The 14,990-nt window shown below is 52.3% G+C and overlaps 1 protein-coding gene across 1 annotated transcript; it reads left to right on the top strand.

Annotated features, from left to right (window-relative positions):
• Positions 1-1,201: 1,201 nt before the first annotated feature.
• ACTL6B (actin like 6B) lies at positions 1,202-13,903 on the top strand. The gene is made up of 14 exons (XM_060123408.1): positions 1,202-1,226; positions 1,674-1,750; positions 1,945-2,110; positions 2,415-2,515; positions 7,658-7,755; positions 8,416-8,510; positions 8,576-8,682; positions 9,348-9,437; positions 9,589-9,650; positions 9,769-9,883; positions 9,996-10,076; positions 10,174-10,269; positions 10,479-10,565; positions 13,637-13,903. Exons 1-14 carry the CDS (start codon positions 1,202-1,204, stop codon positions 13,715-13,717), a joined length of 1,281 nt encoding a protein of 426 aa, XP_059979391.1. The 3' UTR covers positions 13,718-13,903.
• Positions 13,904-14,990: the final 1,087 nt, after the last annotated feature.

The following is a 14,990-nucleotide window of genomic DNA, read 5'->3' on the forward strand; positions in this document are numbered from 1 at the left end:
AGCTCACCCCTCCCACTGAAGCCTCCAGTCTGGGGAGCCAGGCCTGGGCTCAGAACCACCCCTGGGCATGTGAAATGCCACTGTCGCCAGTGGGTAACGGATGAGCCAGCTCAAACCATCTGTCCTTTGGCTAAGGAAGGGTGGAGTCCCTTACGGAATGAGTATCTGATGAGCTGAGAACCTTCAGGGGCATTCGGCCGGCCATCACACAGAACCCTCTTCCAATGCTATCTCTGGTCTTATTGCCCCCCACCCCTAAACAAGTAGGTGGGAGTGCCCCCAACACATGCACATATGCATATGCACACGAATGCTGACACACTCACATACGTACAGGCACACACCTACCCAGATGCTCACATAAGAGTCTCTCAGCTGAGCCAGGCTGTCAGAGCCACTCCTTCACCTTCTCTTTCAAAACTGCTGTGGAGATGGCCTCATGCCAGGAGCCAAGAAGGACCTAGGAGCCTATGAGGGGAAAATCTACTTGCTTGATAAATAACTCCTGAGAAGAACAGATGAAAAGAGAGGGAGAGGGAAAGGAAGCTAAAGCTGGGTTAGCTGAGCGCCATGTGTGAACGTGTGTACATGTGAATAAACGTGTGTATGTATAAGGCTCAGGCACCAGAGGACCAGCGAGGAAAAGAGGGACCATCAGAAAGACAAGGGTGGCAAGACACAGGGAGAAAATGGAGACAACCCCTTCCCGTACCTCTCCCCCTCCTTCCCTACCCTCCCTCTCCCAGTGATTTCATTCAGTCCTGGGTATGGCAGAACCTTGCTCAGGAGCCTGAGAATGGACGCGTCTCGGAGACGATGGCGCCCTTTTCTAGACCCCATTTTAAAAAGTAAGGGAGCAGGGTCCCCGTCAGCCACCCTACAGTCTCCGAATGGACAAGGTCTCCATCTCTTGCGTACTCCTGCTCTCTGCCAGCCTATCCCTTAGGGCCGGCCTCGAGGTCCTTGCTAATCCCGTCCCCGGCGCCTAAGGTTGAGGTGTCTGGCCCTTTAAAGCAGCGGCCCCCTGCCGGGTTATTGTCTGGCTTCTCAGCCTATCGGCGGCGCCGTTGGGGGCGGGGAACCTGGCCTCCCGATTGGCCGCCCCGCGCCCCGCCCCGCCCGGGGTCCCGGGAGCTGTCCGGCAGCCTCGGTGCTGATCCCGCCGCTGCCCACGGGCCGCGAGCAGCGCTGAGAGGGCACTATGAGCGGGGGCGTCTACGGCGGAGGTGAGCGAGCCTCGGGCTTCGGGCTCTCCAGCCTGGCGCGGCCTCGCCCGAATCCCAGCGCCCCGAACCCGCGAGACCCAAGCTCTGGGCACCCTGGGGCCTGGCACCTCGGCGCTCGAGCAGGTCTAGCCCCTGGTTTGTGTCCTGCGCCACTCCCACCTTCGACCCCCGCCCCCGGACGTTCGCGCGCACCGGGCCCAACCTCTCTACCATTCAACCCACCACCGCCCGGCCCCCAGCCCAGCAAGGAGAGTGGCCTGAAAACGGCCACTGAGCAGAAAGGGACTTTGGGGTCTTGACCCCCACTCCCAGGACCCTAAACTGTTGGTCGAGCTCCCACCCGCACCGTCCGGCGTTGAAGGTGGCTCTGCCCTGACCTCCTTTCGGAACAATCCAAGAGGAGAGAGTTTGGGAGAGATCCCCTCACAAGTCTGTCTCCCCGCACAGATGAGGTGGGGGCGCTGGTCTTTGACATTGGCTCCTTCTCAGTCCGCGCTGGGTACGCTGGGGAGGACTGCCCCAAGGTGAGCCTTCCAGCCCCCTCCCCAAAACCTAGGGCTCCCCTCCAGGCTTCCCAGTGATCCAGGGCTCTCGGAGCCCAGAGAGAAGCTTTGCTGAGTGGGAATGAGGGAGTAAACCCAGGGGTGGGCTGAGGGCCCTGCCATGGGCCTGGAACCGGGCAAGAGATTGATTTCTCTCCGCCCATGCCCCCCTCCAGGCTGACTTTCCCACCACAGTGGGGCTGCTGGCCGCGGAGGAGGGGGGCGGGCTGGAGTTGGAGGGGGAGAAGGAGAAGAAAGGGAAGATCTTTCACATCGACACCAATGCCCTCCACGTGCCTCGGGATGGAGCAGAGGTCATGTCACCCCTCAAGAATGGCATGAGTACGGGGCCCCCACCCACTGCCTCCTGACACAGACTCAGAGCCCACACCCAACAACCTGGGGCACAGCACCCCACATCCACAGAGTCTTCCTTGCAGCGATCCAAGTCCCAGGGATGCCCTTACTTCTTCCCACAGCTGCCTGGTTCCTAACCAGGGGCCACCAGATTCCTGGGAAGGGGGGACTTCTGCTGGAGCTTGTCTTATTTCCCCTCCCCCGGATTTTCCTTCCCTCCTTCCTTTCCTTCCTGTCCCTGGACTCCTGCCTGCCCACCCTCATCTCTCCACTGGTCTCCTGGCCCCAGTCGAGGACTGGGAGTGCTTCCGTGCGATCCTGGATCACACCTACAGCAAACACGTCAAGTCTGAGCCAAATCTACACCCAGTGCTCATGTCCGAGGCCCCGGTAAGTGCCTCATCCAGCTGCTAGTCAAGCCCTGGGGCCCACCATTCACCTCTCTCCTCAAGCCATCACTCACTCCACTTCACTTTTCAAACTTTCCTTCCAACTCCATCATCTTCAACCACTTTCCTTCCTCCCTGGTTTAGTCTCCATGCCTTCCTCTCTCCTCCAGCTCTATCTACTTGCCCTTCCCCCAGTCAACCTTATACACTGCCCCACCACCCCAAGTCCTTTTATGACCTTTTAACTTACATTCTTTGTCAATATTATATATACATGTAAAGAATCAATTTGTTTTATAAAGTATGTTAAGAAAAAAAATGCCATTCATAGCCTCCTCCTTCTATTGCCCCTTTTCCAGAGGCAATTGCTCTTCTCTCTTTTAGCTTTTTTTTTTGCTATTACCTTTTAAAAAAATATTTATTTATTATTATTTCTTAATGAATTTATTTATTTTTGGCTGCGTTGGGTCTTTGTTGCTGCGTGCAGGCTTTCTCTAGTTGCAGTGAGTGAGGGCTACTCTCTGTTGCAGTGCGCAGGCTTCTTGTGGTGGCTTCTCTTGTTGCGGAGCATAGGCTCTAGGTGCGTGGGCTCAGTAGTTGTGGCTCACGGGCTCTAGAGTGCAGGCTCAGTAGTTGCGGCACACGGATTTAGTTGCTCCACGGCATGTGGGATCTTCCCGGACCAGGGCTCGAACCTATGTCCCCTGCATTGGCAGATGGAGTCTTAACCACTGCGCCATCAGGGAAGCCCCTGTTTATTTATTTATTTATTTATTTGGCTGCGTTGGATCTTAGTTGCGGCATGCTGGATCTTTCATTGCGGCACGGGCTCTTCGCTGTGGCCCACAGGTTCTCTCTAGTTGTGGTGTGCGTATTTTCTCTCTCTCGTTGTGGCATGCAGGCTCCAGGGCGCATGGGCTCTCTAGTTGAGGCGTGTGGTCTTGTTTGCCCTGCAGCATGTGGGATCTTAGTTCCAAGACCAGGGATCAAACCCATGTGCCCTGCATTGTAAGGCAGATTCTTTACCACTGGACCACCAGGAAGTCCCGCCATTACCTTTTATATCTCTAAATATCACACTTAAATTGCTGATTGTGAATTTTTTAGCTTTAAACATTATCTGTGGATTTCCCACTATAGAAAATGAGCATTTGGCTCTCTTTCCTCCCCAGCCCACACCACACACATTTCTTATTTCTTACCTAAAGTACAGTTGTAGTTTAGGGTTTTGGGTTTTTTTAAGATCAATATTCAGTATTTACACTCTTATTATTATGTATGCTAATCAGGCCTGAACCAGGCAATGAACTGTGGTTTATTTTCCTTTCCTGTGCAACTTTTTGTTTTCTCTAGCACTGAAAATTGTCTTGGTTCTGTTTTCCTTAGTTTTTCTGTCTACTTAATAATGTGGCCCTAAATTATTCATCAGTTATCTATATCTTTTCTCAAGACATTAATTCTTTAAGGTGTTCTATCAATTTCATCTTCAAGAAATCTCCTCAGGAGCCCACTGACCTGCTCTACTTTGGACTAGTTACCTTCTACACAGAAGATGTAGCTATCATCCTGACATCTCCCTTCACCATCATCTTAAGGAAACACTTTGCCCCTCTCCTGTATTAGAAGTCCTGTTTCCTGTATCACATGACTCCTTTCCTTTATTTTCTTCCTTGTTTTTATGGGGCACATTTTCCACTAACTGCCTTAGAAAGGTCATAAGAAGTAACATTTTTGACACCTTGCATGTCTAACCTTGGATTGATAGTTTAGCTAGGTATAACACTCCAGGTTGGAAATCATTTTTCTTTGGAATCTTGAAGGCACTTCTCCAATGTCTTCTAGCATCTACTGTTACCATCAAGAAGGCCAAAAACATTTATTTCCTGATCCTTTGGTGTAACTTATTTTTCTTTCTTAGAGTTTATAAAATTTTCACTTTGTCCTCAGTGTTTTACAATTTCACAATATTATATGGGTTTATTTTTGTCCATGGCTCTGGACACCCAGTGTGTCACTTTATTTTGGAAACCTATGCCTTTCAACTCAGTGAAAAAAATTTAATTACTTATTTGATGATTTATTTCTTTCAATTTTCTCTATTCTCTCTTTTGAGAAATCCTATTATTTGGATTTTGTACCTCCTGAACTGGTCTCCTAATGTTCTCGTCTTTTCTGTTATGTTTTCCATCTCTTTATCTTTTTCCTCTTATTTCCAAGATATTCCCTCACTTTGTTTTTCACCTCTTCTATTGAGTTTTTTGGGGTTTTTTGGGGTTTTTTTTGTTTTGTTTTTTTGCTGTACACGGGCCTCTCACTGTTGTGGCCTCTCCCATTGTGGAGCACAGGCTCTGGACGCACAGGCTCAGAGGCCATGGCTCATGCGCCTAGCCGCTCCACGGCATGTGGGATCTTCCCGGACCGGGGCACAAACCCGCGTCCCCTGCATCGGCAGGCGGACTCTCAACCACTGCGCCACCAGGGAAGCCCCTATTGAGTTTTTAATTCATTCCTGCTCCTGTATTTTTATTTTCCGGGAGGTCTTTATTATTCCATGAATGTTACTCTTTAGAGCATCCTATTTTTATTTCATGGGTGCAATATTATTTGTTATCTCATAGGGATATTATTAGTTTTGTCTTTGGAAGTTTTCATCTCCTTGTATACTTATTGTTCTTCCAAGTTGCTTTTTTTCCCTGCCCTTTCTTGGGAGTCTTTATCTCATTTCCTAGGTTTTTCTCAAATTTCCACAAATCCTTGGTTGTCCACATATGTTTAGGAATGGGGGACTAAAAAGCTGATTGGGCAGGGGGACTTGCTGACTGCAGTCTTTGTTATAGGATGGTCTGACTGGGATGTTGCATCTTTAGATCTTTGATGTAACTCACAGGGAAGACTTCCAACCTGAAGACAGGACTGCCCAACCCCTTTCTGGAAGCCAAGTGAGCAAATAGGGCTGATGTTATCAGCATTCAATATGCATGGCATCACTTAATTCCCCTCTTTTAAGTATAGTGTCCTCACTCCCAACAGTGACAAGTGTCCCACCAGTTCAGAGACCTTCAGTTTTACTCTCTCCAGAGAATAAATTTCCACTCTTCTGCTGAGGTTGGAGTGGGCAATAGCCTAGTGCCATGGAATTAGGATGAGAGTTTAGGGATCTGTTACTTGAATAGTTTTAAACAATCTTATTTTATTTCCCCTTTCCTTCCACTTCCAGAGCTACCTGAAACTGCCAATTCCCAATCCCTGTGAGGATTCTGCCATTTAGCACAGGCTGTTGTTGGCTTTTTCCACTACCAGTTTAGGAGTCAGCATTCTTGAATCTGTTAAGTCAATTACTGCTCACCTAACTGATTTCCAACCTTCAAAAATTTGTTGCTGTTTTCTCATTTCTTGTTCTTCTCAAGCTTTAAGGGTTTATGCCTCTCTGTCTCTCTCTCAGGTAAAATTCGCATGACATAAAATTAACCTTTTTTAAGTTAAAAATTCAGTGGCATTTAATACATTCACAATGTTCTGCAACCATCACCTCTATCTAGTTTCAAAACATTTTCATCGGCTTCCCTGGTGGCGCAGTGGTTGAGAGTCCGCCTGCCGATGCAGGGGACACGGGTTCGTGCCCCGGTCCGAGAAGATCCCACATGCCGTGGAGCGGCTGGGCACGTGAGCCATGGCCGCTGAGCCTGCGCGTCCGGAGCCTGTGCTCCGCAACGGGAGAGGCCACAACAGTGAGAGGCCCCCGTACTGAAAAAAAAAAAACAAAAACAAAAAACACATTTTCATCACCCCCAAAGAAAACCCATTTTCATTTAGCAGTTTCTCTCCACTCCCCCTGCCCCCAGCCCTTGGCAACCATCAGTTGGTTTTCTGTCTCTACGGCTATATCTATTCTGGATCATTCATATAAATGGAATCATACAGTATGTGACGTTTTATGTCTGTATTAATGTTTTCGAGGTTCATTTATGTTGTAGCTGACTGAGTGATATTCCATTGTATGGATATACCACAATTTGTTTTGCCGTTCATCTGCTGATGGACATTTGAGTTATTTCCACCTTGGCTGTTGTGAATAGAGCTGCTGTGGGCAGCTGTGTACAAGGATCTGTTTGAGCACCTGTTTGCAATTCCATTGGGTGTATAACTAGGAGTGAAATTGCTGGGGCATGTGATAATTCTATGTTAATTTTTTGAGGAACTGCCAATCATTTTCTACAGCTGAGCCATGTAACCTCCGCAACAGCAATGGACAAGGGTTCTGATGTCTCCACATCCTTTCCAACACTTGTTATTCTCTGTTTTTTCGTTTTGTCTTGTTTTTAAATTATTATCACCACCCTAGTGGGTGTGAAGTGGAATCTCATTGTCCTTTTGATTTGCATTTCCCTAATGGCCAAAAATATTGAGTATCTTTTTTTTTTTTTTTTTTTGCGGTACGCAGGCCTCTCACTGTTGTGGCCTCTCCCGTTGTGGAGCACAGGCTCAGTGGCCATGGCTCACGGGCCTAGCCGCTCTGCGGCATGTGGAATCTTCCCGGACCGGGGCACGAACCCGTGTCCCCTGAATCAGCAGGCAGACTCTCAACCACTTTGCCACCAGGGAAGCCCTGAGCATCTTTTTATGTGCCTGTTGGCTTTTGTGAGTTTGGGGTTTTTTTGTTGTTTTTTAAATTAATTCCCGCTCTATTATAGTTTTGCTGGGACCTTGGGAGGGAATAAAAGTAGATGTTTGTATTCAATCCAACATTTTTACCCAGAAATCTTCTTCCTCAGCTTTCTTGCCTCTGAGATGATTAGAGTGAGGAAGAGGGATGTACTGGCGGCTGGGGGTGGGGGTGCTGAAGTGCGTATTGCACAATCAAGAGTACTGGGCTACGAGTCAAGAGACTGTGACTCTAGACTCCGCTCTACCAAGAGCTTTCTGTGTGATCTGGGCCAGTTTCCCTCCCTGAGTTTTGTTTTCTTCGGTTGAGTTTGAATTGTGATCTTTAAAGCTCTTTATAGTTCTCACATTCTAAAGATCTCTGAGGGTCAGGGGACCTGCCCTCTGTCCTCAGCGCAAGATACGTGTCGGGGTGGCGGGTATGTACGTGGATCGGTGCCTTTCCCTTCCTGAATCTTCCCCTCTTGCACTTTCTCCCCAGTGGAACACACGGGCCAAGCGGGAGAAGCTGACGGAGCTGATGTTCGAGCAGTACAACATTCCTGCCTTCTTCTTGTGCAAGACAGCTGTGCTTACTGCGTATCCACTGGGTTAAGCTACTCTGCCGGAGTGGAGGGTCAGGGTGGGGTGTGTGGCGTTCTGAGCTGGAGGCTGGGCCTGATTCTATGGAGGGTAATATCCTGGATGGGCAGACGGACCCCTGAGCCCCATTAGTGCAGAGGGCCCCTGGGGGCTAAGCGCCTTGGACCTTGGGGTGGCCAGCTCAGCGGCCCTTTCCCATTCCTTGGATCAGGCTGGGCATTGAGAGTAGGGACAAGTAGACAGCAGGGGCTGGGGCTGGAGGGAGGAGGGAAGGGTATATGACACTGAGGTGTTTGTTCCCTTCCCAAGCAGCCAATCAGCATTTATTTTATTTAAGGATCTGCCTTGCATTGAACCCTATGCTAGGCAGTGGGGCGATATAGCCCCTAATTTCAGAGAGCCCATGGGACATAGAACTAAACCTAAAGAGAGGCTGGGAGCTCAAAAGGAAGGAATAGAGGAAGAGAGTGTGATTCGGACAAGAAAAAAGTGACAAGGGTCTCAGCTGCCTTTCTCTAGCAGATGGGTCACAAACTAGAAGGAGAGATTTGCAGACTGGGAATGGGCTGGATCCAGGAAAGAAGAGAGTGACTAGGCCAGGTTCGGGTCCCAGCCCCCTCTTGCTGCTGTCTCTTTGACCTACCCATCCCACACCAGCTTTGCAAATGGACGCTCCACAGGTCTGGTGCTGGACAGTGGGGCCACCCACACCACGGCCATTCCAGTGCACGATGGCTACGTCCTGCAGCAAGGTGGGGCCTCGGCAGGGGTCGGGGGTGCCTTGAGGGACCAGGTCCTGACACCCCCTCCTTTCCAGGCATTGTCAAGTCACCCCTGGCAGGGGACTTCATCTCCATGCAGTGCCGAGAGCTCTTCCAGGAAATGGCAATTGATATCATCCCGCCTTACATGATCGCAGCCAAGGTGGGGCCTCTGGGATGTCCTGGGCACTGACCCGTCAGATATCAGGGTGGGGAGCAGCCAGGCCCCAGAAGGACCCTCAGCCCTCAATTTGCAATTGAGGCATCAGAGATCTGGACAGGCTGAGGGATATGGCCAAGGTCCCACAGTCAACTGCTAGCAGGATGTGTATGTGAGGGCCAGTGTGGTGGGTACTGGGGTCCAGTAGACCCAGGTTCAAGGTCTGCTTCTGCCACAGAAGAGCTGTGTGACCTAGAGCATGAGACTGAAGCTCCCAAGCCTCGGTTTCCTCCCCTGTAAAATGGAATAACAGCATTTAGGGCTGCCGCGAGTGTTAAATGAGACACTGCGTGCAAGGGATCCCCACGTGGAACATGGATCCGTAAAAGGCTGTTTCCTTAAGGTCTGGCCGCCTACTGGATTCCCCAGGCCCTCAGTGTTCTCTGACAAAAGCCTTTCAGATCAGCTGTCCCCGCTGCACACATGGCATCTGTGGGGATGGGCTCTCCCTGTTCTCTCTCCTCTAACAGGGAAGGGGGAGAAACACCTTTTCTGGGCAACAGAGCAGAGAGCCCAGTGCTCATTAGCTGCAGAGCTGGCAGGTGTGGTCAGGGTAGGCTGGGCCAGTGTGGGATGGGGTAGGGTGCTCACAGGCTGTGTCCCCACAGGAGCCCGTACGGGAGGGCGCCCCCCCAAACTGGAAGAAGAAGGAGAAGTTACCCCAGGTTTCCAAGTCCTGGCATAACTACATGTGCAATGTGAGGCACTGGAGAAATCCCCCCAAACCCCCACGCCCCCCACCTCCTAGTCCCCTGCCATGAGCCGCGGGGAGGGACAGAGGCCCAGCAGGTGGAGTGGGGCGGGCCCTGAGATGGGAACCCAGCCCTCACCACCTCCCCGGGTTCTCAGGAGGTGATCCAGGACTTCCAGGCCTCCGTGCTGCAGGTCTCGGACTCCCCCTATGATGAGCAGTAAGTGCAGCTCATGGCTGGGGGGTGCGGGGTGGAAAGGGGGCAGGCCTGGAGCTCAGGGGGGACCGCTGGTCTTTTGGGAGCACCCCCAAGCAGAGTCTTGCTCCTTCCTGGGCAGGGTGGCTGCGCAGATGCCCACAGTGCACTACGAGATGCCCAACGGCTACAACACAGACTATGGTGCGGAGCGACTCCGCATCCCTGAGGGCCTGTTTGATCCCTCCAATGTCAAGGTGGGGCTGGGTGGAGGGCCCTGGATCCTGGGGTGTGGGAGAAGCTGGGAAGGATCACAGAGGTCTGGGAGAGGGGACAGAGGGCCCGAAGCCCAGTCACCTTTCTCTGCAGGGCCTTTCGGGGAACACCATGCTAGGTGTGGGCCACGTGGTGACCACCAGCATCGGCATGTGCGACATTGACATTCGCCCGGTGAGGCCCAAGCCTGAGTCTTGGCAGAGGGGCCCAGGAGAAGCTGGGGGAGGGGGGGGCTGTCCCGTGACTGCTCACTCCTCCTCCCTGCTCTCAGGGCCTGTACGGCAGTGTCATTGTCACTGGTGGGAACACGCTGCTCCAAGGCTTCACTGACAGGCTCAATCGAGAGCTTTCCCAGAAGACTCCACCGGTAGGAACCCACCCCTGGCCAGGGCCCTGGACTCCAGTCCTGGCTCAGCCCTTCAGGACCAAGTCCTTCCTCCTTCCCACACATCAAGCAAACGTTCTGGCCACCAGAGTGGCCCCTTCCTGCTGTGGCTTCCCAGTCTTCCCTACCCGCAGCCCTGTCCCTTCCCAGAAGCCAGGTGTCTGCTTCCCCCAGCCCCTCTTTCTCCCCAGAGCATGAGACTGAAGCTCATCGCCAGCAACAGCACCATGGAGCGCAAGTTCAGCCCCTGGATCGGGGGCTCCATCCTGGCCTCACTGGTGAGAGGGGAGGGGCCTGGCCTAGCGCTGAATGTGGGGAAGGGCAGATCCAGACAGCCCCCATCGCCTTGCCTGCCTCCTCATTCATTCATTCAACAACCATTTATGAAAGGGCAGTCACTGCTCCCAGAAAGGTGGATCCTACCTCAGGACACAAATCAGGGAGCGGAGGACAGGAAGCCGGAGAGCTTGGCTGGGATGAGACTGTGGTGGCCCTGTGTGCCAGGGTGAGACCCTGAAGGTTTGGGGCAAGGTGGCGCGACGGCCACAGGCGCGTTTGGGAAGGTTATGTCAGACGTGAGTCTTCGGGGATCAGGGTATGAGCCGGATGTGAGGGGACCTTGCCAGGAGGTTCTTCCTATTGTCCTGGAGTCATGGAATGGGTAGCAGTGGGGATGGGGTGGTGAGCAAGGGGCAAACAGAAGGAGGCTGGCAGGTTGGTTCTGGGGCGGTAGGTGGGGAGTTCAGTCTGGACCAGCTGCTGGGGTAGAGGCAAGACGCTGAGCGAGAGGTGAAGACGCAAACTGCGTCTGGGGGTGCCGGTGTCAGCCACACAGAGTGGGACAGCAGGGCCATAACAGGACAAGGAGGATATCCACTAGAGTGTGTACCCCCAAGGAGAAAGAAACAATGGTCAGGGTGACAGGAGACTGAACCCCTGAAGTTAGCTCAGGGCTGAGAGTGTGTCAGTCACACAGTTGTTGAGGGCCTCCTGTGCACCTGAAGTGGACAGACAGCCCGACCTAGTCCCCGCCTCTGTGCGTGGGAACAGTCTGGAAGCCGAGACGATTAAACAGGAGGTCATCACAAAGTGTGGGGTGTTCCTTCAAAGGAAGACTTGATTTTGTTCAGGGGTCATGAAGGGCCTCTAAGGGGCACTCAAGCTGAGATGAAAGAGTGAGTAAGAACTTATGAGGCGAAGTGGGAGAGAGGGTGCTTGGCTCCTGGGGGGAGCTAGGGAAGGCCAAAGGCAGTGGGCAGATGCTGTGAGATCTGAGTTGAGTGAGCTCACTTGGGCTGCAGAGCAGAGAGTGGATTGGAGAGGGCTGCTGTGGTCTCCACTGTGACCTGCGTTTGACGGCGGAGCAGATATCGGGGTGGAATTGAAAGCTTATCAGAGGTCTGACTGACAGAATGTGGACACTGTTTGGATACGCGAGGTAAGAGGGAACCGGCTCAAGGACGAGGCCCAGGATGCTAGATCCTGGCAGTGCTGTCCAAGAGGAATGTAATGTGAGCCACATAGGTCATTTAAAATGTTTTAGTAGCCATAATTAAAAAGAGTCCAAAGAAACACGTGAAATTAAGTTTTAAGAATATATTGTATTTAATCCAATATATCCAAAGTATTATCATTTCAATATGTCATCAATATAAAAGTTAAGATGTTTTACATTCTTTTCCCTGGGTTTAGTCTTCAGTATCTGGTATATATTCGACATGTGGAGCATATCTCATTTCGGACTAGCCACACTTCAAGTGCTCAATAGCTCCATTTCAAATGTTGCATGTAGCGAATGGCCACTGGATTTGGACAGGGCAACTGTAGAAGGTGAGAATGACCAGAGAAGCAGGTTTGGGGCAGGTGTGGGCGAAGATAGTGAACACAGTTGTGGACACGTTGAGGGTGAGGTCCCAGGGGACACTGAGGAGGAGGTGTCCAAAGACAGCTGAGTACAGTAAGTCCCCTACTTACGAACCTTCGGGTTTCGAACTTTCAAAGATGCGAATGTTCGCATGTCCAATCACATAGTTAGTTCACGTGTCTGGCGTACATTGTCACATGCGTGCATCCTCCACAAGTGATTTGCTTTTGTGTACTTTACTGTACAGTACTGTATAGAGTAGTACAGTACTTGTAAAAAATAGAAGTGTTCATTTCATTGGCACTAGTGCAGAACTTCTTAGAATATGCAACCTTAGCATAAAATATTTCTTTAAAAATTATATTTCAAGCCCATAAAATAATTTCACTCTGAAGAATTTTGAATAGGAATGTACATTAGATATTATAGATATTGGAATGATAGATAAAAGTCAGATATCATCTTTTTAATTCAGTTACTTCACTGTGACCACCTTTGTTAAAACTGCGTTCAGTATTATGTGTGGTCTTCATGATTTCTTTGGATCCCTAGTATCTATATTTATTTCAGCAGACATAATATACTTGTGGGAAAAGTATTATAAACCTATTAAAGTACGGTACTATATAGCCGATTGTGTTAGTTGGGTACCTAGGCTAACTTTGTTAGACTTAGAAACAAATTGGACTTAAGACCATGCTCTCAGAAGGAAACTCGTTGGTATGTAGGGGCCTTACTGTATTTGGGTCTGGAACTCAGCGCAGAGATCTGCACTGGAAACCAGAGATGGTGGGAAGGGTGGAGCCTTGGCACGTGAGCAGAAGGGAGGGGTATGACCTGGTCCAGGAAGGTGTGTTCTTCCTGGACACGCCAAGGGACAGAAGCAGGGACACTAACTTTCAGGCAGAGGCAGGACAACCACAGAGAGGGTGCAGTCTGAAATGCCAGGGCTGGAGACCCTCAAGGCGCTTGTTTCAGCGGGAGGGTGGAGGTGGGGCGCCAAAGTGACGACATCCTAATATCCTGATGTTAGGTGGTGTCGGAGTGGTGGGGAGGGAGGAGGAAAGATTTTTCTTGGGATGGAGGGCGACTTGGCGTGTTTGGAAGGCCTGACGGAGTGATAGGGTATCTGGTGGAGAATGGATGTGGAGTGTTGGGGCGCCGGTTGGCTGGCCTGGGGCTGTAAGCTCCACCTCCCAGCTCGAGAACAGCCCTCGGCCCCGGGCAGACTGGTGCTCAATAAATACTTGTTGAATGAATGAATCGTGGATTGAACGATATGAAGGAGGTATTCGCCCTCTGAATACGAAGGAGGGGACAGGAAGATGGGGACAGGAAGATGGGGCAAGTTGGTGGCTGCGGGAGGGCTGTGGGCTTGAGAGGAGGAGGTTCCGAGGGGTCGAGCCTGCGCGGGAGGCGTGTGGGGAGGCGCTTCTCCCTCTCTCCAGAGCCTCCCCGACCGCCGATGTCTCCCCCGCGACCCAGGGCACTTTCCAGCAAATGTGGATCTCCAAGCAGGAATATGAGGAGGGCGGGAAGCAGTGTGTGGAGCGGAAGTGCCCCTGAGGGCGCCCGCTCCCCGTCCACAGGCCCGCCTGCAGCGGTGGGGGAGGGAACGCGAACGCAAGGAGATGGTTTCCCCCACCTCTGCTCCGCCAGCGCAGACCGAAGCCCCCAACGCTCCCAGCGCCCGCTTTTCTTCCCTTCCCCACTCGTCCTCTTAGATTGTGATGTTTCTGGGTTGAAAGGAGTAAAAATGTTTTAAGAAAAAAAAAAGTTGGCCTCTTTGGGGGTGGGCAGTGGGGGCAGGGGTCTGGAGAGAGGAGAAGGGAGGACCACACCTATACCCATTCGGAATCGCACGGTGGACGCCAGGGCAAGGTCTGCGGGCGGGGGCAGAGCCGTAGGAGCCACGGATGCCTCAGGTTTCAAAGGGGCCGCAATCCAGGGAGGATCACGCAGCGAGAACCCGGGAGAGTCGCTCAATTAGGCGCCCAGCGAGGAGCTGAGTTGCGGCGGGAAGTGGGAGCCGGAGAGAGGATGCGGCGGTAGGGGCGGGGCGGAGCCGAGGAGCCGGCCCAGGGGCGTGGCCTGGGCGTGGCCGGAGGTGGGGTCTCGGGTGGGCGGGGCCTCGGGCCTCCCGAGAGGCCGCACTTAAGCACCCCTGGACCCACAGCTCAGGTGAGACGGGACTGCGCTGTCTTTTCCGGGGCGCTAGGCGGTGACAAGAGTGGGGCAGGGAATGTGGCACCGGTACTCCCCAGCAGCTCAGAACTTCTCTCCCAACTTGGGTAGGAACTGAGGTCTCCCAGGAAGACCCCGACAACGGGCCCTTGAGCCCTTCCATTCCAGAGCTCCTTGCCCCCTGCCTGAAACTGTAGGTGAAACTTAGTAGTTTGTGCCTGTGTTCTGAGGTCCCCAGACCCCAGAGAGATAGAAACCCGTGTGGTCCAAGTCCTCTGGTAACCAAAGAGGCACAGGTAGGTGCCCAGGGAGGACCATCACTTGTCCAACGTTACCCAGCTCTGCCCGTGCCTTGGCCAGGATTCTTTCCACTGATGCCTGGTGGGCCTTGACCCACAGATCCCTGACTCCAGGCAGGATCCCCGTCCTGGAGCACTCACCGGCCCTGCCTGACCATGTGCTCCCACCCATGCACCTCCCTCCCCAGCAGCTAGCAGGAGCCTGGACCCCCCTTGCAGCCTGATTCCAACGGGACAGGCACCCACATGGCCAGGCCAAACCCCAGGTCACACCACTGTGGCCCCTTCAGCTAAGGATCCCACTGGGAGGGCAGCTAATGTGTTACAGGGCTTGGGTATTGGGGAGCCCGCAAGGC

This window comes from Lagenorhynchus albirostris, chromosome 15 (genome assembly GCF_949774975.1).
Source record: "Lagenorhynchus albirostris chromosome 15, mLagAlb1.1, whole genome shotgun sequence".
NCBI classification, from domain to species: domain Eukaryota; kingdom Metazoa; phylum Chordata; class Mammalia; order Artiodactyla; family Delphinidae; genus Lagenorhynchus; species Lagenorhynchus albirostris.

What these genes read in the sequence shown, in the direction of transcription:
- ACTL6B (XM_060123408.1), top strand. Translation starts at nt 1,202, where the DNA reads ATGAGCGGGGGCGTCTACGGCGGAG. An exon ending in CTTACATGATCGCAGCCAAG is followed by an intron (nt 8,683 to 9,347) that starts GTGGGGCCTCTG and finishes GTGTCCCCACAG; the next exon opens with GAGCCCGTACGGGAGGGCGC. An exon ending in TTGATCCCTCCAATGTCAAG is followed by an intron (nt 9,884 to 9,995) that starts GTGGGGCTGGGT and finishes CTTTCTCTGCAG; the next exon opens with GGCCTTTCGGGGAACACCAT.